Source organism: Odontesthes bonariensis, chromosome 23 (genome assembly GCF_027942865.1).
Source record: "Odontesthes bonariensis isolate fOdoBon6 chromosome 23, fOdoBon6.hap1, whole genome shotgun sequence".
Taxonomy (NCBI): domain Eukaryota; kingdom Metazoa; phylum Chordata; class Actinopteri; order Atheriniformes; family Atherinopsidae; genus Odontesthes; species Odontesthes bonariensis.
The window spans coordinates 9,401,597-9,425,328 of record NC_134528.1 but is presented as its reverse complement, the minus strand read 5'-3'; the positions used below and the strand labels follow the sequence as shown (position 1 = coordinate 9,425,328).

General features: G+C 42.3%; 1 protein-coding gene across 2 annotated transcripts in view; it reads right to left on the bottom strand.

Annotated features, from left to right (window-relative positions):
• The window catches only part of myo1d (myosin 1D), a 138,298-nt gene that overhangs the window by 42,732 nt on the left and 71,834 nt on the right, over positions 1–23,732 (bottom strand). For both annotated transcript variants that reach the window (XM_075456739.1, XM_075456740.1), the window contains exons 17-20: positions 11,639–11,862; positions 10,949–11,087; positions 10,032–10,136; positions 9,775–9,888 (exon numbers count right to left, since the gene is read on the bottom strand). In XM_075456739.1, the coding sequence (XP_075312854.1) occupies positions 9,775–9,888; positions 10,032–10,136; positions 10,949–11,087; positions 11,639–11,862 (582 nt within the window). The remainder of the gene's footprint in view (positions 1–9,774; positions 9,889–10,031; positions 10,137–10,948; positions 11,088–11,638; positions 11,863–23,732) is intronic.

Below are 23,732 nucleotides of genomic sequence, written 5' to 3'. Positions count from 1 at the left end.
GAGGAAACAGCCACAGGCCAGCGAGTCAGGCACATCAACATCCATCACCAGGAAGAGAAGCTGCGGAGGACGAGAATGTAGAAGAGAGGCAGACACGGGTTGCTACCGGCAGCTGAACGAGAATCAACACGATGCCCGCGACTTCAGGCAAACACTTGATGGGATCACCACGATTCGAAGCCCGGAGCCACGTCCCTCCATCCAGGAATCCACCCGCAGTTAATTAAAAAAGAGACAATTACATTTACATTTATATTAAAGGCTTAATTGATTGGAACCACAGTCGGTGTTCTAATGAGTTGAGTAATGATACACTCCGTTTCATTTCCTTGTCTCATTTTTGGTTTCAATTCACAAAATCGGTTTTTCACCCCAATTATGAAACCTCTTCGAGCCATTTATCTGCTCAGCCATCTGTCACAATTCTGACAGAACACACATTTCACTGCTGCCGTCTGAGTCGACCCACAGCATCAAAGGGCCGCGCGGCGACTGGCTTCGTTCGCTATGATGAATACAAGCCACCGCCACGCTGCGATAGCGCTGATCTCACATCGCATCTCAGACTGAGCACGGGTGGCTGCTGATAAAAATCCTGGTTACAACTTGTGTGAGGCGACACAATCAGGAAATCTGAGGGCATGTTAGATGCAAACAGCGCTTGACAAATCAAAGTTATTTGACAATCATGAATGGTTTTACAAGCCTTAAATTCCCCATGCCCCTCAGCTGTGAAGCTTTTCTGCTGCTTCTGTGTTACACAACAGAATTTTCATCATTTTCTGACATTTTATGTTCAGTTATTGGAGCAAATAATAAGCGGACTAATGAAAAAAAGTGGGTGAAAACAGTTATTCATCATTTTGTGTTTTCTGTCCATGAAATTACATATTTTAATGATATGAACGTAAAACCCAGTATTTTATGACATTTCCATGGTCCTGTTAATGCATGTTATGTGAAAAAGAAAACACTTTTCAATGATTTTTCTGATCCTTACTAGGTCATAACATTTGGTAAATACTTCAAATGAACAACAACACATGACATATTACTTGATTATTACTATTATTGCTGTGTTTGGGATCATTGTCCTGTTGAGGAGCCAGCTTCAGCCCAGCTTTAGCTGTCGGACAGACGGCCTCACATCTGACTCTAGAACACTTTGGTATCCAGAGGAGTTCATGGTGGACTCAGTGACTGCAAGGTGCCCAGGTCCTGTGGCTGCAGAACCAGCCCAGATCATCAGCCCTCCACCACCGTGCTTGACAGCTGGTGTGAGGTTTTTGTGCTGATATGCTGTGTTTGGTTTCCTCCAAACGTGCTGCTGTGCATTATGAGCAAACATCTCCACTTTGGTCATTAAATGCAAAATGTACAACATCTGAACAAGTGTTAGTAATTAATGTATCAATGTTACCACTAAATGCAAGTAAGACGGCTGTTAGAAGACTTTCTTCTGCAGGTTTGCTTCTGATTTCTTTTTTTAAACACATATTCAGCAGCAGGATGTTTATTCATCAATTGGCCTACTAATAATGAATTATGAGAGGCATTTTGCGTATTAAAAGTGACTCATCATTTATATTTATAATCCAATGTATGTGTTTATATGTAAATGAAATATATAATACTCACAATTTATTCAGACAAAATCCATCCTCCTCTCTTTATGCAGGAAGATTCCAGTGACTCGCACTTGCAAAGCTCATTTTGCGTAAAAAGGGTAAATTCCAGTTATTTTTGTTTAATTTAGAGCCGCCACAGGGTTCTCTAAATTAAACAAATTATCCCGGTTTAGCTGCACTACCCAAAATTTAACCCGTTAGCGGAACTAGCGGAAATGTCATTTTTCCGTTCCGCCACTAATTCGACTTAAATCGAGACTCGTCAGACCAGGCAACGGGGGCCTAATCAGTTATTTCCTGTTATTTATCATTTTATTTACACATGCACAAAAGCTGTTAAATAAAGACGATGCCTACTCGAAATTATTTTTCCCCATCGCTTTGCCGCCCCCCCTATAGTGCACACCCACTTTTTGTGCCACTGTTTATCATGCTAACTGAGGCCTGCAGAGTCTGAGATGTAGCTCTTGGCTTTTTGAGCTTGGGGTGAACTTGCTGGGACGTCCACTCCTGGGAAGACTGATGGACTCCAAATAGTTTGGAAATGGCCTTATAACCCTTCCCAGATTGATGGGCAGCAACAGTTGCTTCTCTAAGATCGGTGCTGATGTCTTTCCTCCTTGGCATCGTGTTAACACACACCTGAATACATCTTATAGGCAGCACCAGGCTGCTTCTTCTATGGAAGTAGTCAGGATGCACTTGGTTTTACACACTGCTTCTGCTTAGTTTTGGAATAAACCACGATATGGTTTCAATTTGTCATGTTTTGTTGTGCATCTGAGCTTGTATTCGACTCATTTTAAGACCCGGTAAAGATCATCAAGACATCTTAAACATTAATATTGAAAAAGGGTTAGGGTTAGTGTAATTTCTTTAAAAAAAAAAACAACAACTTGTAAACATTATTTACTTGACATCTTCTCTCTTTGTTGTGCTCTTGTTCAACATTTACTGCCTCCGAACCTACTCACAGAGCCCGAGTGACACCCAGTAACTTTGTCAGTAGCTACAGTTTGAAGTGGTCAAATTAACCCATCCCGAAAGCACATAAACCCAGCGGGGACGTCGAGTTTTTAGGGTATATTGTGGCGACAAATCTTCAAACTCGTTTTAGACATTTATTATCGTGACATCAAGGATGGCTGATCTGGAGGGATGACCAAATAAAAGAAGAGAAAAAAAAAGAACCCCAGTCAAATAAAACAGCCAGTGGGAGACCCAGGAGAGGAGCAGGATTTAAGGCTCTAATTTGCCATGTTAGTGAAACTGTCAGGACATGTGGAAGGCCCAGAATACGCCAGCACACAGGCAGGACTGCAATGCTGTTGGTTAAGTGCTCTCCGGTCTGAGCTGCCACGAGGGCATCATTTGAACAGCAGGTTTTCCCAGTCCACCCTTACAGGGTTATGTAACACATCCCGGCGGTCGTGTGAAGATAGAAGGAAATAAAGACGGAGAGCGAAGGGTTGGGGCTATGTGATTAGATTAATCTAATATAATGAGGGAAGCTGTGCAGCCATTCATGCCAGAAAGCTGTGAGGGCAACAGTGAGAAAGCCAGATATGTTTGTTGGGTTTGAAAATATTCAGCCCCCCTGTCCTCTGATACATTTACAATTCATGCCTCAGTGTTTCTATTCTCGGAGATAATCTTTGAGGATCTTTGTTAAGAATAGCCTAAATGATCACACTACATAATGTGGGTTATGTGATGAGTTGAACAAAAATAAAGGAATCAATAAACCGATGCCAGAAAAAAAGATGCGAGAAAGACGAGGAGAGCTGGAGGGATCACAAACAAGCCTCACGGGATAAAGAAGGGGAAAAAAAACACAACACAGATTTGTGCACATGCCTGAACGACACCAGACATCAGCTGATGTGCCCTGCTGCCCCGTATCCATGACAACACTGTCCCCCCCAGCCCGGGAAGTTGGCATGACAACAACGGGAAGAGAGAGAAGCAGTGGGAGAGGAGAGAGGAGGAGGAGGAAAGGGGATGTCAGTGTTGGATGGGAAAAGGTGGGAAAATCTAACAAGAAAAGGTGAGAAAAGATGATAGAAAGCAGCGACTCCAGTTCCACAAGGGATTTGATCGAGATTTCTTCAACTTTATTTGTGATCTCACCTTTCCAACATAATTGGCATCTAAATCTGGCAAACAGTTGTTGGCTCCTTCGCTGCCTTTCCGCCCATCTATCAGCACATTCGTTCCTTTTAGCCCGCTCCACAGGAGCAGCAGTAAATACCCCCTGGGGCAGCCAAGAGGATGCTGTGCTGTTAGCCGATCAGCGCTAATGAACAATGAGCTAACTGCTTTCCCCTCTGCTTGACCTTCTCTGATCAATAGCTCCATGTCACAGTGCTGTGGCTCTCAGCCAGCATCTCTATTCCTGCTCACCCACCTTTCTACTCCTGCCCACACCTGTACTTTTAACCTTGACCAGTTTACTCACCCTTACAGGTTGAAATTTATCATGTAAATATATATATATATATGTGTGTGTGTGTGTACTTATATAAACGTGTGTATATACAGTATATATATATATATATAAAAAGGTACATACATACTATGTATACACCAGGGCAGTGATGAAACAGTGAATGAAAAAATAAACTTACTATATGATAGGCAACCACAATGGCTGAGTGAAAAATACAAAAAGAAATCAAAAACTTATCCAAAATAGTTTTATACAGTTTTACGAGATAAATGTGACATTTAATATCGAATCGGCAAATTGCTTTTTTTGGTTTGACTTCCTGAAAGATAGATGTCGGTGTTGTTCCATCAGTCTTTGCTTTATGAACCTTTAAACTTGAAGCCTGGAGTCTGACATTTAGCCCCAGCAGCCACATCTGGACAAGAAGGTGGAGCTGGAGAGTGATTTCAATTTGAATGATTACAAATTTGAATGACCAGTGGGAAAGAAGAGAAGTTGATGCTTTTTGAATTGGAGTGTTGGAGTCAGCCCCTAGGGGTCATCAGTGTTATTGCAGGTTAAAGAACTTCCTTGTTCCTACACAGGCTCTTTTATAAATGACCTACATTCACACCCACTTCATTTCAAAATGTTAATTTATACCCTGACATTATCTAACATCTGCCATGATGACCCAACATGCCAGTTGGGAGCAGCTGATTGTGCTTTCCAAAGTGGAAAGAATCAATCATTACGCAGAATGAGGGATAATCGGTGAACTACGTGGAGTTTGGAGAACTGATGAGAACACGGGGAGAATATCAGGAAAGCAGTGTCATGTGTCCGTGTACAACCTTCAGACTACGGGCAGACAGTAAAGCAGGGATTAAAGTGCTTTGTGACAACAGACTGGTCCCCAAGCTTAAAATACAGCATCCCGATGCAGGAGATTTCAACCACATGTGTCTTTCAGCTACATTTCAACCTCCCAAGAGAGCGTCAATTTTCTAAATTCCATTTTTAAAATGTATTCATTTGTTTTTTCTTCCTCAATAGTTTCTACTTTTCGAGGATGAATAAAGCATCATTCAATTTAAATTCAGTTATCAGAGACGCAAACCGGGGTTGGTTTTGGGCTGCTGCCAATAACAGCCCAGAGTTGGTCCAACCAGGAAGCTATTTGTTCAGTTTTCCGTGTTTTTCGGTGGCATTTCACTGTAATCTGCAGAGGCAGTCAGCCACGCTCTTCGAGTCTTGTTCTGCAGGTTTCTTACTCTTTTTTTCCAGCATCGTTACTGTCCTTCATGTAACAATATCACCACGATCGATACGATAAATGCCTGCCTCGTGGCCTCTTTGGCACACATGAAAACAGAGAATGATGCAGTTTCCACGGGGTAAGCGAGTCGTTGAGGATACAACCCCCCCAAAAAAAAATTAGGGCTGGGCGAGTTAACTCGTTATTATCGCGTTAACTTGTTAATTACGCCGATAAATATTTTATTGCGGATTAACGCAGGTTTTATTATTTATTTTATTATTGTAAAAGTCTGTTGCTCATAGGATTTTATTTTGTAAAAGTCTGTTGCTCATAGGATTTTATTTTGTAAAAGTCTGTTGCTGTCTGCTGTGGAACCGGAAATTAAAGTAATCGGCGGATCCACCAAACATGGAGAAGGGTACGGAACTTTTACTGGGCCATTTTCATGTTAAAGTTCTTCCAGACGGCGGAGTCGACAGAACCAAAGTCATCTGTAAACACTGCCAAGTTGAATTGTCTTCTCAGCGTAGTAGTTCCAGTCTAAAATATCACTTAAAGGCAAAACACACAACTGATAGCAGCAAGTCATTCAAGGAAACAGACAGTGGAGCGAGGCTTCTACATAAAAACTACAGAAAGATGCTGATGTTAAAAGTGTGTTTGCACAACAAATGTTATGGCACTTTCATTCATATGGCAGCACATTTAAAATAAAACTAAATGCTAAAAGCTATACACTACTTTTGGATTCATTTTTGGATTTTGCGTACAAATGTGATTAATCGTGATTAATCAGGGAAATCATGTGATTAATTAGATTAAAACCGTTTTTAATCATTGCCCAGCCCTATTAAAAATATGATCCTGTAAAAAAAATAACATGGGCTCTTTATGGCAGAATTAATCGTAAATGGACTGTTGGACGTTGCAGTTTTGGTAGAAACCACTTCCAGCGAGAGCTAAAATAAATCAGGGGTTCCTGAGAGTAACTGTGGTTCATTATCGTGTTTGGGACCAAAACGAGTGCTTTTGTTCTTCGTACTGAAGGAACATGCAAAGCAGTGCAGCAGGGTGACTCATTCATGTGTTTTTAATAGATTTTGAACGACTCACATCCGTTGATCTGTGGCTCGGGTCCTTTCTGTTGACATTTCCAAACCAAATGCTTGATAATTTTTGTGTCTGTGGGCTTTGTGAAGCTCCGTGAACACTACGACTGCGTTTCTGTTGATGTCTGACAGCTGCATTGATGGCTCCCCATGTGTGTGGGGGATGAACACCACATATCTGTTTAGGGTGTGTACTGTACGTCTTTGAGCGAGACAGTGCGTCTCCAAAAGAGCAATAACTAAAAACCCCTTTAACTCATACTGCTCCCCCTCTCTGCCACCATCTGTCCAAACTCCATCTCTGTATTTCACTCCCAGATGTTCTGGTAAAGACTTCGTGTGCCCACTTTCCGGCTCTGTAATTCCTTGCTGTCATTCTGTCAGACTGAACACTGAGGTGTCTTGTCACAGCTGTCACTGAACCTCATATCTCACTCATTTCACCAGACGACAGGGGCCCACCTCTGCCTGAGATTAATGTCTTACGCCTCTAATTCCCATTTCCTTTCTGCCTCACCTCCAAGGTCAGCGCTGCAAATGAACTGCGCCAGCACATTTTCACTGAAGATGGGTGACTCGCCTCGTGTTTGTTTTAAAAATGCATTAAAATGCCATTTGAACGCTCATCTTGGACAGTCAAGTTACCTTCCGCTGCATTTGTCAGCTGGAGTATAAGCTTTGAGATGTGATGTTTATTCCCCAATTGGCTCGTACAAACATCTTCAAAGTGCCGTTTCAGATTTAAGACAAGAATTGAGGCAGTTAATACCAGATATAAGCTGCTACAATATAAGTGCTTAATGCGCACTTATCTTACACCTTGCAGGTTGAATAATAGATACCTTAATGTACCTGATGTTTGTGTGAAATGCAAAGAAAAGGGTACGTTAATTCATTGCTGGTGGGAATGTTCAAAGATACACCAATTCTGGAAAAATGTATTACGTTGTATCGGCCTCATAGTTGGAAGGGAAGTTCCACTGCGGGCCAAAATACGTTTACTGGGAATACACTCAGAGAACTTTGTTGTGCCTCAGCAGCAGTCACTGCTCATTGACTCTTACAAGCCAGGAGGATAATTGCGTTATGGTGGAAAAGTACGGACACACCTTCTATTGGAATGTGGACAAAAGAACTGATGTGCTGTCTCGCTTTGGATACATATACATATATTGTAAAAAAGAAAAATAATTTTGCTCACTTATGGAGACCTTATATGGACTTTCTGGAAACTCACAACCTTGAATTGTGATTAACTGTACAAGTTCTGCAATTTGTGCACTGCTGTGATTGGAATGTAATTTTGTTTTATTAATTATTATTTATCTATCATTTTTTTTGTTTAATTCTATGTTTATCTATTTATCTATTTATTTATTTATTTATTTATATTCTATTCATTTATTTATTTATTATTACCAGATGGGGATATACTGTTCATGTTTAAATGTCAATGTTTAAATCAACGAAAAATTATAATAAAAATATGTTTAAAAAAAAAAAAGACAAGAATTGAATGACAGAAGAACCAAGCTTAATAAAACTCATCCTTCCTTGGATAATATTTACAGTATTTGTTATGAAGCAGTAAATGTCTTGATTGTTTCCTTCAATGTGAAAGAATGGAAAGAAATGCTGAAATAATAAGATCAACACTATCCAAAAAAAAATAATATAAAAACCTCCAGCGAACATCTCTCCAGACAAAAAACAGTGATGTGCAGGAAAAGAAAAGCAATGCTGCCGTCCAACCTATGAGAAGAGCGTCCAGAAAGCAAAACATCGACCCGTTACTTTATAGGAAGATGCGGCGGGAAAGCGTTACGTGCACGAGAACGATGGCACAATTAAAGTTACACCCACAGCATCGACGAAGCAATCACATTAGCCCCAGCAGACCAGATATTCTAACAGAAATGTTACCTGAAACGCCACTAACGTTGGTTAATAACAAACAAATAGCATGGAGCACACAGGACACGATTGCCATGGAAACAGCCTCCCGTTACGCGTGCATGCAGCACCATTGACGGGCCTAAAACATTGTGAATGTGATTTTTAGCAGACACGGGCTGGTGAGAGACCAAAGACCACAGCATCACCTCTGCTGCAGAAGCACGAAGCCCAATCACTTAGCTTCAGTGTTAGTTAGTTAACACACTCAGCAGGAGATACAGAATGATTCATCTTCACAAAAGCCACTAATAATAACCAGATTAAATTAAATATCAGAAATACAGCTCAAAAGGGCTTCAAATTACTGTTAGGATATACAAGGAAGAGCTAAGCAAAATACACCAAAAAAAACATGGAAAATCATCCTTTATGACCAACTAGAAGGGTGACTCCATGTATGTTTCTGCAGGGACTCTATTATTCATTTTCCCAGCGTCTTCTCATTTCGCTGCGTGTTGATGTTTTCTGAACCCATCATTTGAGCGCAGCATGCGTTGCCACCAGCTATGAAAAGCTTAAATCATGATCCATTTTTCTGTTCCACTGCTTTGCTCTGAAATTGGTCTCCCCCCCACCCCGTTACATTATGCAACAGCTATTTGAGGGGGGTTGGACCGAGTGAGATTCAGTCAGCACAAGTCTGAACTGCTGAGGTGACGTGAACAGTAGAGGTGGGTTAATCTGACACATGACCAGCTGCTGAAAGAAATCTAACAGATGTGGCTAAAAGAATAAATAAAAGATCACAATAATTAGCATCAGCATTAGCCAATTAGCATTAGCAGAATCACTGATTCCTTATATCCGACATCATAATCTGTTGTATCTTTAATCATTATTATTGACATTCAGATTTAGTTTAAATATTATATCGATAGTATTAAAAGAACAGATATTTCTAAACCCGATTTAATTTATTCTTATATGTGGTGTTACATGTTTTTTCTTTGTTTATATGTCAGCTGAGAATAGGTCAAGGTTCGAATAGTAGAAGAAGAAAAAATTCAGTTAGAAATTTTGTCGTTGTTTTATTGTCCTGTGAAAGTTTTTTTTGTATCGGTAAAAAAACAGAAAAGACAATGAGAAGTACTGCTTCGTTTTTTCGAGAAGCTGCAGCTAAGTTCCCACATAATCGGCTGTTTTCCCTCCATGTTGTTGCCACATCTTCACCACTTACATAAAGCATCTTACCTTGTGTATAAATAATCTTCTAATGATTAATTCATAGCTTACTGTCCTTGTTATCTCTTTGTAGGCTTGTTTGTATCCATCTTTATTGATTTTCATCTAGAATATCTCCTCCACGTGTTAAACATGTACCCAGTGTGTAACCTCTGCTTCCTACCCGCTACTTGCTGGAAAGGAGGAAGTAAAAAGGAACGGAGGTCATACGTTGTAGAGGGGGATGCTCTTCATGGGTTTGTACTGCCTCAGGGGGTCCATCTTGTACAGGTGGCGGTCAGTGATGAGCACGGCCCGGTTCTCTGCCTTGTGGAAACGGTTGATCTGGGAAACAACAAAGCTCCTCATTAGTCATCCAAACCAGATACAGTCTGTGCACACAGAGATCTAAACACCCTGGAGGGAGCATGTTGTGACTAAATTAATATGTGGTTAGAGGAGGCCAAACGCTTTGGAAGCCTTGCTACCTTTCGCACGTTGCAGGAGAACAAAACTCTCATGAATTTGTCTTTCCGCTGCAGCTCGCTGGAAACCAGCGTGAACGACGAGGCCGTGTCGGGGCTGTCGCGTTTCTGCCGGACACAAAAACAACCCGGTTAAAACACCGACATGAATGGAGCTGAGGCTGTTGAAAAAGAAGCTTATTATCAATGCATTACCGGTGTAAAAAGAGCCGATTTCATAATGAAGGTGATTATATTAAATGCCTGAATCCACCGAAGAATCCAGTTCAGTCTAACAGTTTACTCACTGAGCTGTAATAGATGTGTTAGTTAGGTAATAATTCATGCTCTTTTACATCATTTACCTTGTAAACCTGCTTTAAAAAGAAGATTCTAAAGACCTCCGGCGGCTGCATATTCTTGAAATGTAAAATATAACGACTGCAGAAATGCACGAATCAGGAAAAAGATTTAAAACCACGACTACACTCTCAGAAATATGGGTACAGTAGGACTCCTTTTTTTGTCCCCTGAGGTACAATCTATACTAATGTACCCCTTAGGGTTAATTATTGGACCTAAAGGTACCTATATGTACCTTTTTTTTCTACATGCTGGGGTACAATAGACAGTCTGTGTTAGGCTCTACTAATGGCAGTAGCCTAAATATTAATATGTTTAAATAAAAAAAATGGATGGATGGATATACTGTACCCCATGAAGGCAAATTTTTGTACTTCAGTATTAGGGTACAAAATTGCCAACAGAGGTACAAGATTGGTCTCTGTAAGGTACAAACCACAAGGGTAAAAAACTATACCTTCTGAGGGTACTGCCCCAGTGACAAGCCATCAGTTCTGTACTTTATTTTCTGAGAGTGCACAGAGTGAGATACGTAAACGTTCTTTCTGTTTATTGTCTTTGATCCCTTCTGCACTCACCAGGCAGTTTCCTTCCCAGGCCCTTTGCAGCCCCAGGTCGGCCCTCTGGCCCTTCAGGGCCTCCAGACAGGCTACCTTGGCCCTCACCTGCAGAGCCTCCTCTGGGGAGAGGCCTTTGATGAGAGTCCATGCCCACCACCTAAAGGAAACGTCCAAAAAACGCACGTGAGGAGCAAACTCAAAGCAGGGGAAAAGGGAGTTTCTCTGCACAGAGCCTTGTTGTTGTGTGTGTGGGTCGGTGAGTCGGTGGGGGGGTGCAGCGGACCCCATCTGGATTGTGCTGCGCTCACAGCCCTTTCACTCACAAACTCTGACAGCCAACATAATTCTCCAGGAGGGCTACCTTCTAACTGTTCCCAGCTCCGAGGAAGAAAAAAGAGAGAAGCAAACAGACAATAAGATGAAAGGCAGTGATGAGTCTTTGATGGAGGGGGGGGGGGGGAGAGAAGAAAAATCAATGCCCAGCTTGAGCCTGAGGCTGGAGGAAACGTTGCTCCAAACGGACTCGTCTGGATGTAAAATTACACTCGAGGCCGTGTGTTGTTTTTCTGCAGCTGGGTTCAGATTTACCATTAAGTTCAGCTATTTTAGGAAAGCAATTTTCCTTAAAAGGTTCATCCTCTGCCGCTGTGCTGGGAGAACAGCAGTCTGAACACCATTAAATCTATAAAAGCGCCTCCCTGCCTGTACCTGTTGTAGATGCTTTTGAGTGCCTCTTCAAATCTCCGCAGGACCTTCGGGGGCGCGGGCCACTTCACGTGCCTGCCGCCGTCCCTCATGGACCGCACGTTTTTGAAGCGACGGTTGACCTCGCGGATGTAGGACTTCACCTTGTAGCGCCGGTAGGCCTGCAGGATGATCAGAGCGGCGCGCATCCGCCGGTATCGCATCCTGGCGACGGTTCCTCGCCACACCTGGAAACACGGGACCGGGTAACTATTCTAAATAATTTATGGAGCAATATTCTGCATGACATGTCTTGGACACAGAGGCATGCCTGGAAGATAAAAAACGGACTTAAGTCACTTTAAAGTAACACCAGACTCCAGGGAGTTTTCTTTGCTCTTTGGCTCCCCCTACAGGTGTGGGGTGTAACTGTCAGAAAAACAAACCTGTGTGAGCCCTGCACATGTACAGCCCGATATGCGAGTTTATTTGGCCACAAAAAATGTCCTGAGCTGCTGTATCTCAGCCCCGGGGGAGCTTCAAGTCAGAATCAGGTAGTTTTGAGGTTCACAAACTTCTCTAGTGTTTCTTTAAAATCTTTACTCTGGCTTCCAGTCAGTCACAGAATAGATTTTAAAAGCCTGCTGATGGTTTACATCTGTGATCTGTTCAGAGAATATAAACCCAGCAGAGCTCTTAGATCCAAGGACTCAGGTCAGCTGGACCAGTCCAGAGTCCAGACTAAACATGGAGAAGCAGCATTTAGCTGTTATGCTGCAAACAAGTGGAACAAACTGCCAGTGGAGATTAAACTTTCACCAAATGGAAACATTTTTAAATCCAGGTTAAAAACATTTCTTTTCTCATGTGTCTATGCATGAAATCTGCACGCTATCTTTTAATTTATCCGTACTTTTGCTTGTTTTTAAATAATTTAAATGATTTTATTTGTTTCTCTTTAAATTCATTTCTTTTATGTATTTTTAATGCTTCTTCCAATCCCTGCTGCAATGCTTTTATTTTAAGTAAAGCACTTTGAACTGTTTGTACATGAAATATGCTGTACAAATAAATTTGATTTGATTTAAACTCATGAATTAAATGACCGTTGAAGGTCTCTTCTCCAGCCTAAAATGTTGAAACTGTCAGATCTGTCGTTTCTAGATTTGATCTAATTATGGAAATATCTTCACTTTCACTGGTCTAATCTGAATTATTCTGAGTCCAACATCAGCTGTAAAAGATAAATCATGCTCCACAGGCTCTATACGTCGCCTCAGATTTGACGTTTTGAGGTTGACGGAATGGTCACAGTTGGTAAACAAACAACACACCGGACAGTGAAGTAAGAAAACGGTTGCATTTCCAGCACCGGGAGGGTGTTGGCTGAAGACACAACCACTGACTTGGCACGGCTGGCTGGTCGCAGCTCAGGCGGACTCAGAGAGGCCGAGCATCACATCGAGTGAAGATTCAGACAAGACAAGCGATTAAAAACAGCACCAAAAATCCTTGTGTCATCCCACATTCGAACATTTACCACTCTGCGTGTTCAGGATAAATGCCATAAATGTTTATAATAACTCCCCAGTAAACACGATTACAATCACAATGACCTTTTAATTCAACCATGCAGCACTATAAAGTGTAACTTAATGCAGCTAAACATCCCTGCAGCCCAGTAACTCGTCTTTCATGGTGTTGTAAGACACAAAGAAACTGTTTAGTCATGATGACCCCTCAGTCTGATGACGATGTTTGAGCAGCTTAAATTCTGACTGAAAGAAGCCTGCTTGTAACCAAACATAGGCTGAGTGGCTATCAGAGCCTCAATGTAATGAATAATAGATGCAAGTTGGACTCGAGGGAGCCGGAACTCTTAACCCACCCTCTCTAAAATCACCGCCATATGCTCTGCTTTTACTGTACTCCCTCCTTCTTATACACACACACACACACAGCTTGATGTTGGTGTGTTGCCTCAATAATCCTTAAAAATCACTAATCCAGTGTCACGGTCTCCACAGTGGCACATTCAGGGCGATGCTGCAGAGCTCACTGGAGGCCCACTCCTGGATTTCCTCTCAGTGTAAAGCACAATAATCACGGAGATCATGAATATTTAATTTGTGCAAAGTGTGGGGGAGGCCGTTGGTAAAGAAAAGGATTTCTTACATTTTGCATATTAAAACTGTGGAGGAGGTGGTGTTCACCTGATGAGACTGATGGTTGAACAGCATCCAGAAAAAAAAGAAAAAGTGTTTAAGTTGTGCGTTTCTTTCCTCCAGACCAGAGATACTCATTGTGCGGCTCCTCAAGCTTTAATTGGTGGCTTGTACACGTATAGTAGCTTATAACAATATGGTAACAATAACAATACATTTTTTCAAATAACATACAGCGGATACTGCACAGTATTATGTATTTGTAATAAGTTTGCATTTTTGTAGTATTAAGTACTTTTATTAAGTAATAATTAAGGCTTAATGGCGTTTCCTAAAGGGGGGACTGTTAAACCTGGCAACGCAGCCCACTTAAACCACCGTCACACTTCACCGCAGTGCTCGCTAGCTCCTTTAGCCAGCGCGAGATGCAGGCACAATGGATCGGTTTTTAATTAAAAAATGGCAAAAACCAGCACAAACACCATGCTCATCCTGAATGTCTCACTATGATTACAACAACAAACTACAAATACAACATGAAGAAAGTCAAGGACATGCATGCCAGCTTCCGCTCATCCCAGTATTAAGGTAAATGTGGTCTTAATTGAAAATGTATTGGCTGTGTTGTTTCTTTTTTTGTGGGATGTTTTATATGTAGAAATGCATATTTGCAAAAGGGGACTTTAGTATGTTGTCGTAGAAGTGGCTCTTCCCTTAATGTGGCTCTTGTGAAATAAATAGTGAGTATCACTGCTCCAGACGTTAAAAAAAAAATATCACCTCTGAACTAAAGAAACGTGACACTGAACAGTTCAGAGTCGCCTTCTGAACAAGCTGAAGATCAACTAAGGACAGTCGGCCGCCTCATCTGAAAGCCAGCCTCGTCTGTCTGAGTAAAGTAGGGGTTTAATTTGGATTTTCAAGTTTGCATAATCATGCGTTGTGTCCATTAAGCTGGGATCAGGCAGATCTGGGTAAAACAGCTGAGATTTTACAGACAGAAACCAGACCAGTGGGCTTTAAATAGTGCTGTGACCACTTCATGTTTTCTGCTTCTGTGCACATTTCTCAGAGCCATAAAGATTTAAAATCCCACTTGAATCCCTAAAATAAGCATCGCATTAAAGCTCTCACGGTGGATCGTTGCAGTCTTTATGCAAATCAACTCCACATCTACTCAGTTACTTAAATATTTTCTCCGCTGTGTCGCTGTGCGTCTCAAATGGAGCTTCTCTGCCGTAATGGTCTTCAACAACCTTGTCCTCTGTTTCCGCCGTGGTGCATCGTCTCTCATACAAAATGCATGAGAGCACGAGCAGGGAGAGACCGCAGTTTCATCTGGAGTCGGCCCCTGGATGACTCCCCCACGCGCTCAGGGTGATGGCAGCGAGAGCGCTGAATGTGTTTCAGTGACTGCAGCTGATTTGGCTTCCTCTGTGAATGAGGTGAACATCTGTTTCACTGAAATTCCGACTGTACACGCTGCGGTTCTGCAAATCAGGTCAAATATTACTGCTAAAAATGTTGCTGACGTGGATTAAAGTCTCAGAGTGCATCGAAATTAGGATTTAAAATCAGATAATAGCCGCATTCGGACAGAGCAGTTCTAAGAACGGTCGAATTGTGATCTAATAACTGTCCTTCCCCAGGGGAACTGTTTCAGTTTGCATTCGCACACGAGTCGGGACCTGATAGGGACTGACGTGACGCAACCGTCTGCGACAGTGACGTGTTACTTTAGTGCCACATCCAACAACAAAACAAAACAAAACAAAATTACTCTAACGGTCTTTTAACTGGACTTCCCAAAAAGAGCATTAAACATCTGCAGCTCATCCAGAACGCTGCTGCTGGAGTTTTAACCCGGACTAAGAGATCTGAACACATCACACCAGTGTTAAAATCTTTACTCTGGCTTCCAGTCAGTCACAGAATAGATTTTAAAAGCCTGCTGATAGTTTACATCTGTGATATGTTCAGAGAATATAAACCCAGCAGAGCTCTGAGATCCAAGGACTCAGGTCAGCTGGTCCAGTCCAGAGTCCAGACTAAACATGGAGAAGCAGCATTTTGCTGTTATGCTGAAAACAAGTGGAACAAACTGCCAGTGGAGATTAAACTTTCACCAAATGGAGACATTTTTAAATCCAGGTTAAAAACATTTCTTTTCTCATGTGTCTATGCATGAAATCTGCACGCTATCTTTGAACTTATCTGGACTGTTCAAAATCATTGAAATTATTTTATTTGTTTCTCTTTATATTCTTTTATGTATTTTTAATGCTTCTTGCGCTCCCTGCTGCAATGCTTTTATTTTATGTAAAGCACTTTGAACTGTTTGTACATGAAATGTGCTATATAAATAAATTTGACTTTGATTTAATTTGATATGGAGAGCGGGGAGGCCACCGTGTTCATGGTCTGCATGATGGTGATATTAATCATGGACGATCACATCGGGCGTCTAACATGGAGGCTGGAAGAGCTCACAGAGAGAGTCAGGAGACGAAGGATGGAGCGCAGGCCAATCTTCTTGGTTTCAAGAAGGAAGGAGAGCAGCGCGCCGCAGACAAAGGAGACCACGTGTCAGTTTAACTTATTAAACACGCGCCGGTTGTGTCCGTGTCGTATGAGGAAACATTTCAGCCGTGACAGCATGACAAGGGGCGGAGCTACCGACCACCAAACACCTCCGTCAGATGTGTTCCTATGGAACCCTGAAAAGAGTTAAAATGGTTCCAGGAACTGAGGGCCGTGGTCCCGAGTTCCTGTAAGTGCGAATGTGGGAAAAAACGGCCCCGTTCCTGAAAAGGTTATAGGAACTGCCAAAGGTTCCTACAGTGCGAATGCGCCTAATATCAATATCTGTGGTTATACACTGAGCGTAAAAGGTGGAAACTGTTTTTTTTTCCATGTTTGAACCAAGTCGTGTGCTACTCAACAGCATGTTTGCTACAATGTGCACCTGTTCTGATCATTTAGAAATAAAAGAGGCTTTCAATAACAACCTGCGTAGTATGATTTTAAAACTAAGCAAAGCAACAAGTCGGCCTCGGGGATTTAATAGTGTGAGACACCTGAAAGCTGTGATGAGAGAAGACAACCAAAGAACAAAAAAAAGGAATCTGCTGATATCTATCCAGGCATTAGATCAGGGGACATTGTGTTAAACAGCAAGCCATCAGGCTCTTTAGTAACAAAAACGTTCCACTGGATAGCAAGAATATAACTGCTTAATATTGGTCCGTAGCAAAAGAAAACACTGCACACAATTGTCCAATCGTTATGGTTTTCCTTGCTCCGTTTGCTCCACAGATGCAGCTTCAGTTTCTGCTCATCAGCACATTTATCTTTTCTTTCATGTCCTGCTCGTGTTCATTTGCCCACATGCTTCTAAGGGGGAAGAAGGCAATGGCAGGAGGCGCTGATGCCCAGATGGTCATGCAGGAGATGACTAGTGTGAGATTCGTGCTGCACTTTCGGACTCCTCTCCCATTTATGACTTTTCTGCTACGATCTCACACTGGAGTGGTTTGAGTTAGGAGCTAAAGTCTATGGTGGGTGATAATTATTATGACTTTGGTGGAAGGTGAGCTCCTTTATAGCACAACCTGACTGGGAGCTCCTTTAATAAACTTAATAATAATAGTAGCTTTATTGGCAGATTTGTGGAACATTGAATGTAGTTTCTTTTTGTTCAAAATGAAAGTTGAACTGATAATTAAACACTCATTCGTACATTTCCTCATTTTAGAGGTTGGTTACATGAAAAAGATGATTTGAATTTGGTTTTTAAAAAGAGAGCAGGTTTTATTCCTCATATACAATTCATCTAAATTCCTGCAGCTCTGCACACAGCACACAGTACCACATGTGCTCATAATATAAACCCAAAAGCAGAGCAAACAGTGGCCAAAATGGAGCTTCAGTCAGAGCTCAGCTGAGAAGCTGCCCGTCTCATCATAGCCACATGGTGCACGGACCCCGTGCCAGATCAACAACTGGGTTTATTTACGCCACAAGTCACTAATTACAATGTGACTGCTGTTGGAGGTGAGAAGCAGAACAGGAGAAAAGAGAGACCATAAAGCAACCATGAATCAGACAAGAAGAGGCATTAACCGTCTCTACAGTCTTTGGAGCCTCGTTACAGTATGTGGCAGAGAGAGATGTTAAGAGTAACATCCACACACACACCATAAAACCTTTTCTGGTGCTCAAACAGTGCAGCATCGACGGTGGCGAGCTGATGAAGATGGCACTCGGGGGATTGTGGATAAATCAGGCCAATAACAAGGCCCCTGACGGTCTGCCGCTACACCTTCCCGGCCAATAAAGCCATCTGATCATCGTGGAGCCAGCCCATCCACGCTCTGGGACCCCGGATTTACGAGCTCATCAAAGCCAGATTGGGGATCTTTTTCTCAGTTTGCTGAGGTTTGGGTAAAAAAAAAACAACATTGGGTAAATCACATGTGCTGGGGGGCAACTGGTGAGAGCTGGAAGGTCCCGTCACTGGATGCTGAATATCTGTCTGTAGCTCTGCAGTAATGGCAGCTGATAAAATCTAAAACGAGCAACCGTTTCCCCTCGACTTCACATACAGGGAAACTGAAAGCGGTATTACGTTCCCACATGAGAAGACAGACGGGCCGGGAAGCAGCGCTGACACACACGGCTGCAATTTAATGCTGAAAGCTCGAGTTTCCACGTCCTCCGGGGACATCGAGCTGGATTTCCAGTGACATGCTGGATGCACACGGCGGGCGGAGGGGGTTGAAATCAAATGTGTGTGACAGAAGTTGGTGAAGCTGCACCGTGCTCTGACCACTGGCTGTCAGACAGTGACACCGGGCAGAGGAGCGGGTCAGGAGGCATTATCATAAATCGATAAAGTGCTCGAGTGAGCGGCACACTCACCGCTAACACCAACACCACTGTACTGACGCAGATCCCCGTTCCTCCCATCACAATAATCAAACTTTTTTACCTCAGGGCTAATGTGCTCCAGTGATGTGAGACAAACGCGTTGAAGCCGATTCCAAACATCGTAATCTGATTGAAAGAGAGGAAAAGCTGGAGAGGAAACTGAATGAACGGCCCATCCATCAGCTCGATGGGACAGGACCGAATAGATTGGAGCACTATTGCCGATGGTCAGCAGTATTGGAGGGGGTCACAATAAAATCCACTGACTCATCCGTCCACAGAGAACACGGGACAGATAATTTAAGTATATCAGCAAAACAGGTTTGTTGGCCATCATGAGTACGATTCCATGTATTTCATATGGAGACAAACGGACTTGAGAAGCTGATGGTTATTGATAGGAACAGTGTTTTTAACAAGTTGATAAGGAAAATTAGCCATTAGAGGTTGAGGATTTCTGCTCCGAATCTGCTCCTCCAACAGTCTCAGGAAGGTAAGGTCAGACCCTGACTAATAGCTGGCTAAGGACTCATTTCAGTGTTCCATGAAAAGCAGGGCAGGCATGATGGTCAACTGATAAGTTTACTTTTCTTTTGGGCTATTTCTTTGTCTCAATCTTGTTTGCAATTCCTGCACTGAGGCTGCAAAGACAGCAAAGCATACGTTGCACTCAAAAGCCAGATGTTAGAGCGTGTTAACAGGTTTCTTGACCAGTGAAAAAAGGAAAAAAACAATAATATAATAAAACCATTTCAAAATATTGCTCCTTTTTATGTCACAGGCTTAAAGTTTAATCTCTGTGTTTACTGTAGACTTTCCAACTGCCTTCTGGTGGTAAACTCTGCACGTCGGTACATTTTAACACAATGAAGCTCAAACTTTGAATGTAAAATAAAGAGAGAAAAAATTAAAAATTTGAGTTTTATTGAAACGAATGACCTAAGTGAGGATCAGGAGAGTGAAATATGGAATTTAGAGTTTTTATGCCAACAAAAGATCATGTGCGATGTGGTATATTCATAGGCTGCAACAATTAGAAGGAGTTTCTGACATTTGCCTCCAGAAAGAACCAGATGCGTCCCTAAAAGGAGGTGAAAGATCAGGGGAATGAGCTGTGATAACACCTGAAAGGTGTCTGTGAGAACAGAAGAAGCAGAAGAATCTCTTTTCATCGAAATCCAGCAGCGTGATCGCTACAAAAAGTTAAACCACCTCCCTTTCATCTGCCGGTGTTGGGAGGATGACTTAAACACGTCGCAGGTTCAGACGGGATCAGAGGATGACGCTGTCGGGTTTCTGCTGAGGTCTTCCAGAGAAGCAGATCAGTTCCGGGCAGTTAGGCAGAGCGGAGGCAACAGAGTTACCCGCAGATTACCCAAGATTTAAATAACTGCCTGAGGAAATCACTCACCCACTGGGAAACAATATAAAATAATAAAATAAAGGCATTTATCCTTTGTGGAAATTTTCATTAAACTCCTGTCCAAACAAGGCCCCCGTGGCTTTGCTCTGAAGGCTGACGACCCGAGACAAAACACCCACCCCGCCTGCTGCACGGGGACTATGTAAAGCTTTGGAAAGCAATTAAGGCCGCGGCACAGGATACACGGGAGGGGGGGGTCTCTTCTCGTCATCATCCCTATTCCGACAAGAGCCGACAGTTTCAATGATGTGGATGGCTAAGCTTGAACTGATAAAATATTCATTTCTAAGACAGAGAAGGTGGGGGTGGCCGATGTATAATTTATATTATCTCTGTATCTGCTGAACTGTGTGCTTCTTATGGCCTTTCTTCCAGTTATCGTTCGGTGTCGTCAATGCACAAAGTGAGACGTAAAGCAACCAGTTGCAAGACACTGAGGCTTGCCTGCAATAAATTTCAACCTGGGTGGAAACCATGGCTGCAGAGCATAATGTTCTCCCAGTTTAGCACAAGGAGGTGCACAGTCACAGATTGGGCTTTTAGCTGTTTGACTTTGCAAGCTAATATTATCATAATGAATCCGTGAGGCAAACAGAGGAAGAAGAAGTGTGTCTGCGCCTCAGTCGTACACCAGTCTTGGCACGGCGGAGCCGCCTGGCATGAGGCAGCATGGTGTGCCAGGTGCTGATAAGGGGATTGCTTGGCACCGCCGATCAGACTCGGGCTGGGATGTTTGTACGAGTAACAGCGTGACAGATATAGGAGTAAATTCAGCTGTCACATCACTATTTGACCTTGTGTGTCACTGAGTGCAGCGCATTCTGCAAACCTTAAAGGGATAGTTCGCCTCTTTTGACATGAAGCTGTATGACATCCCATATTAGCAATATAATTTATTAAATTTGACTTACCCCCTGCTGCGTCCTGTGAGCCGAGTTCCAGCCTCGCTTTGGCGTTTGACGAAGGTAGTCCGGCTAGTTGGCTGCGTTCCTATCAATAAAGTGTTTTGCTTCTAAAAACAATATGCGTTCAAAAGAGTAATACATTTGCATCACAAAATCGTTCTCCAGGAAAAAGTCAGACCTCACAATCGCTTGGCACTATTTTCTCTCCCTTCGTATCACTGCCTGCTGTGCAGACCGAAGTGCAGACCAAGCAGGAAACACCGTAACAGGCGCGGCTGTTGGCAGGCGGCAGCACGCAGTGATACGAAGGGAGAGAAAATAGTGCCAAGCGATTGTGAGGTCTGACTTTTTCCTGCAGAACGATTTTGTGATGCAAATGTATTACTCTTTTAAACGCATATTGTTTTGAGAAGCAAAACGCTTTATTTTTTAAACCCCAGCCAACTAGCCGGACTACCTTCATCAACGCCAAAACGAGGCTGGAACTCGGCTCACAGGACGCAGCAGGGGGTAAGTCAAATTTAATAAAGTTAACGGAGGGCAAGATTAAAACACCACTCCTCTGCCACCTCTGCACTGATGTGAGGTTTGTTTTGATGGAAAAAAAAAGCTGCAATCCCTCTGGGGTTTCTCTGCCTTATCAAAGCCGGATTACACCGCGAGATACGAGATCAGACTTTTCCCGAGGGAGAGGTGGAAGGAACACCCGCCTGGTCCGTCTGTGGGAACAGCCAGCAAAGGGTCAAACAGATCAATACAAAGGCCAGTCGGGAGAAGATAACTGGACTTGGATGATGCTTTCATGTCTGAGAGCTCAGAGATGCACCTTCAGAGAGGCGCACATGAAAGCAGCACCGCGGAGGAATCCGCCAACATGAAGCTCATCTAATGCCAGGTTGGAAAAAAATGCTTGAATGCCAATCATGTGGCTCCCAAGTGAGGAATATAGCGCCTGAGATGATTTATGTGTGCACACCCCGATGGTGCCGTTGCTGCACGGCTGTCAGTCAGAGGTGGCATTTTGAAGCATACATACAATTTGCATAGTATGTCCCTAATTTGATACCCAGACAGAGCCTCAGTCCACACTTAAAAACCAATCTCTGTGTCTGGTAAAGTTTTTGCTCAGCAGCCTGTCAGCGAATGCGGCATAATCACACCAAGACGCCGGCATCCTCGCCTGAAGTGTCACCAGGTCACTGAGGCATGAAGGGGATATCAACTGCACAATTCAGACACACATTAAATGACCAATATTCATAGAAGATTATTTAAATCACGTTCGGCTTGAGGGGGGAAATCTAGATTTGGGGCAAAAACTAATTCAACCTCGAAACACATTTGAGGGCTACAACTGTCATTCTTTTGATTCAACTGACAATATTTAACATTTTGTTGCTGATTAAAAACAGATAAACGCATCTAATCCTCAGTTTGTAAGGCTGGAACGGGGGAGTTCTTGATATTTTTGCCTCGATGAATGACAATCAGTGGTAGTAGTTCTTCTAGATTAATCCTCTACTGATCAGCAATACATCAACAAGCTAATTGCTTCGGCACTAAATCCCATATAAGACGCCAGCATGTGGCAAAAAGGTAACGAAGCCCAAACAGGACCCATCTGGAGAGAAATTAGGAACAAAATCTCTCAGGTTTTCTTATCAATTTAGCCTAATTCATGACTGGAGAATGCAAAAATAAAATTAAGTGTCTGGAGCATCAAGGCAACATCGAGGCTGCGCTCTGATTAAATTCTAATTCAATTCTAATTCAAGCCACATGAAAACAGAAGAAGTTAAAGAGAATGGCTGAATCTGACTCACCCAAATGATGAGCAAATTAGTCAGAAGGGGTAGAATACGTTAAGGTTATTTCCTTTCGTCTGCATGTTAAAGTGCATTTTAACTGCTTCCCATTCTGCTAAAATTGTCCCAGAACACCTTTTTATAGCACATCCAAAGTAATTTAGTTTGTTTAATTTAGTGAGTTATTCTAGAACAAAATGGAGTAAATGCTTGATTTGGGTTGTTTTTTAATCCAAAGTGTTACTGGTAGAGTAACAGATGTTTGTACTGACTGAAAAATACATTTAAAATAAACATATTATGAAACAAACACATATTTCTGTTAGTCTTTCTGCAAAAAAAAATATTTATTGCAGCTTTTTTCAAGCCTCAGTCAAGAGAAATGTGGCTCTATTTGTCTGATATTTCCTCTCCATCTCATTTAGTTTTCGTGTTGGCTGTCCCACATTTTAACCTCAGAAACTAAAAAAAATAGCAGCCATTTTATTCTATCCAGGGCTTTCCATCCTGGAGCTTTAAAGTTACATTATGCAAACAGCATGTCCTCACTTATTTTATCATTTCATTGGCTATTTGATGCGTAGGTCCTCAACAAGCTCCCTTAGTTTCAAATGAGGGGCTAATCTAAAGCTAAAGATCACTGCAAAAATCAGTGTATGAAAAATGTTTAGAGGCAAATCTGAGCTATAAGAAAGAAAACATGAAATATTAGGCTCATCGGAAATTATTCTACAGCCATCTGTGGGAATATGATGAAGAAACAGAATCATTTGCGGCTAAAACTGGATTGCTGAATTTTTCACAAGGCAAATATTCATCAGTGGATTAACCAGGAGGATTTATAGTGTAAGATGTGAGTGTGTGCAACCACTTATACACACCTATAGTGTG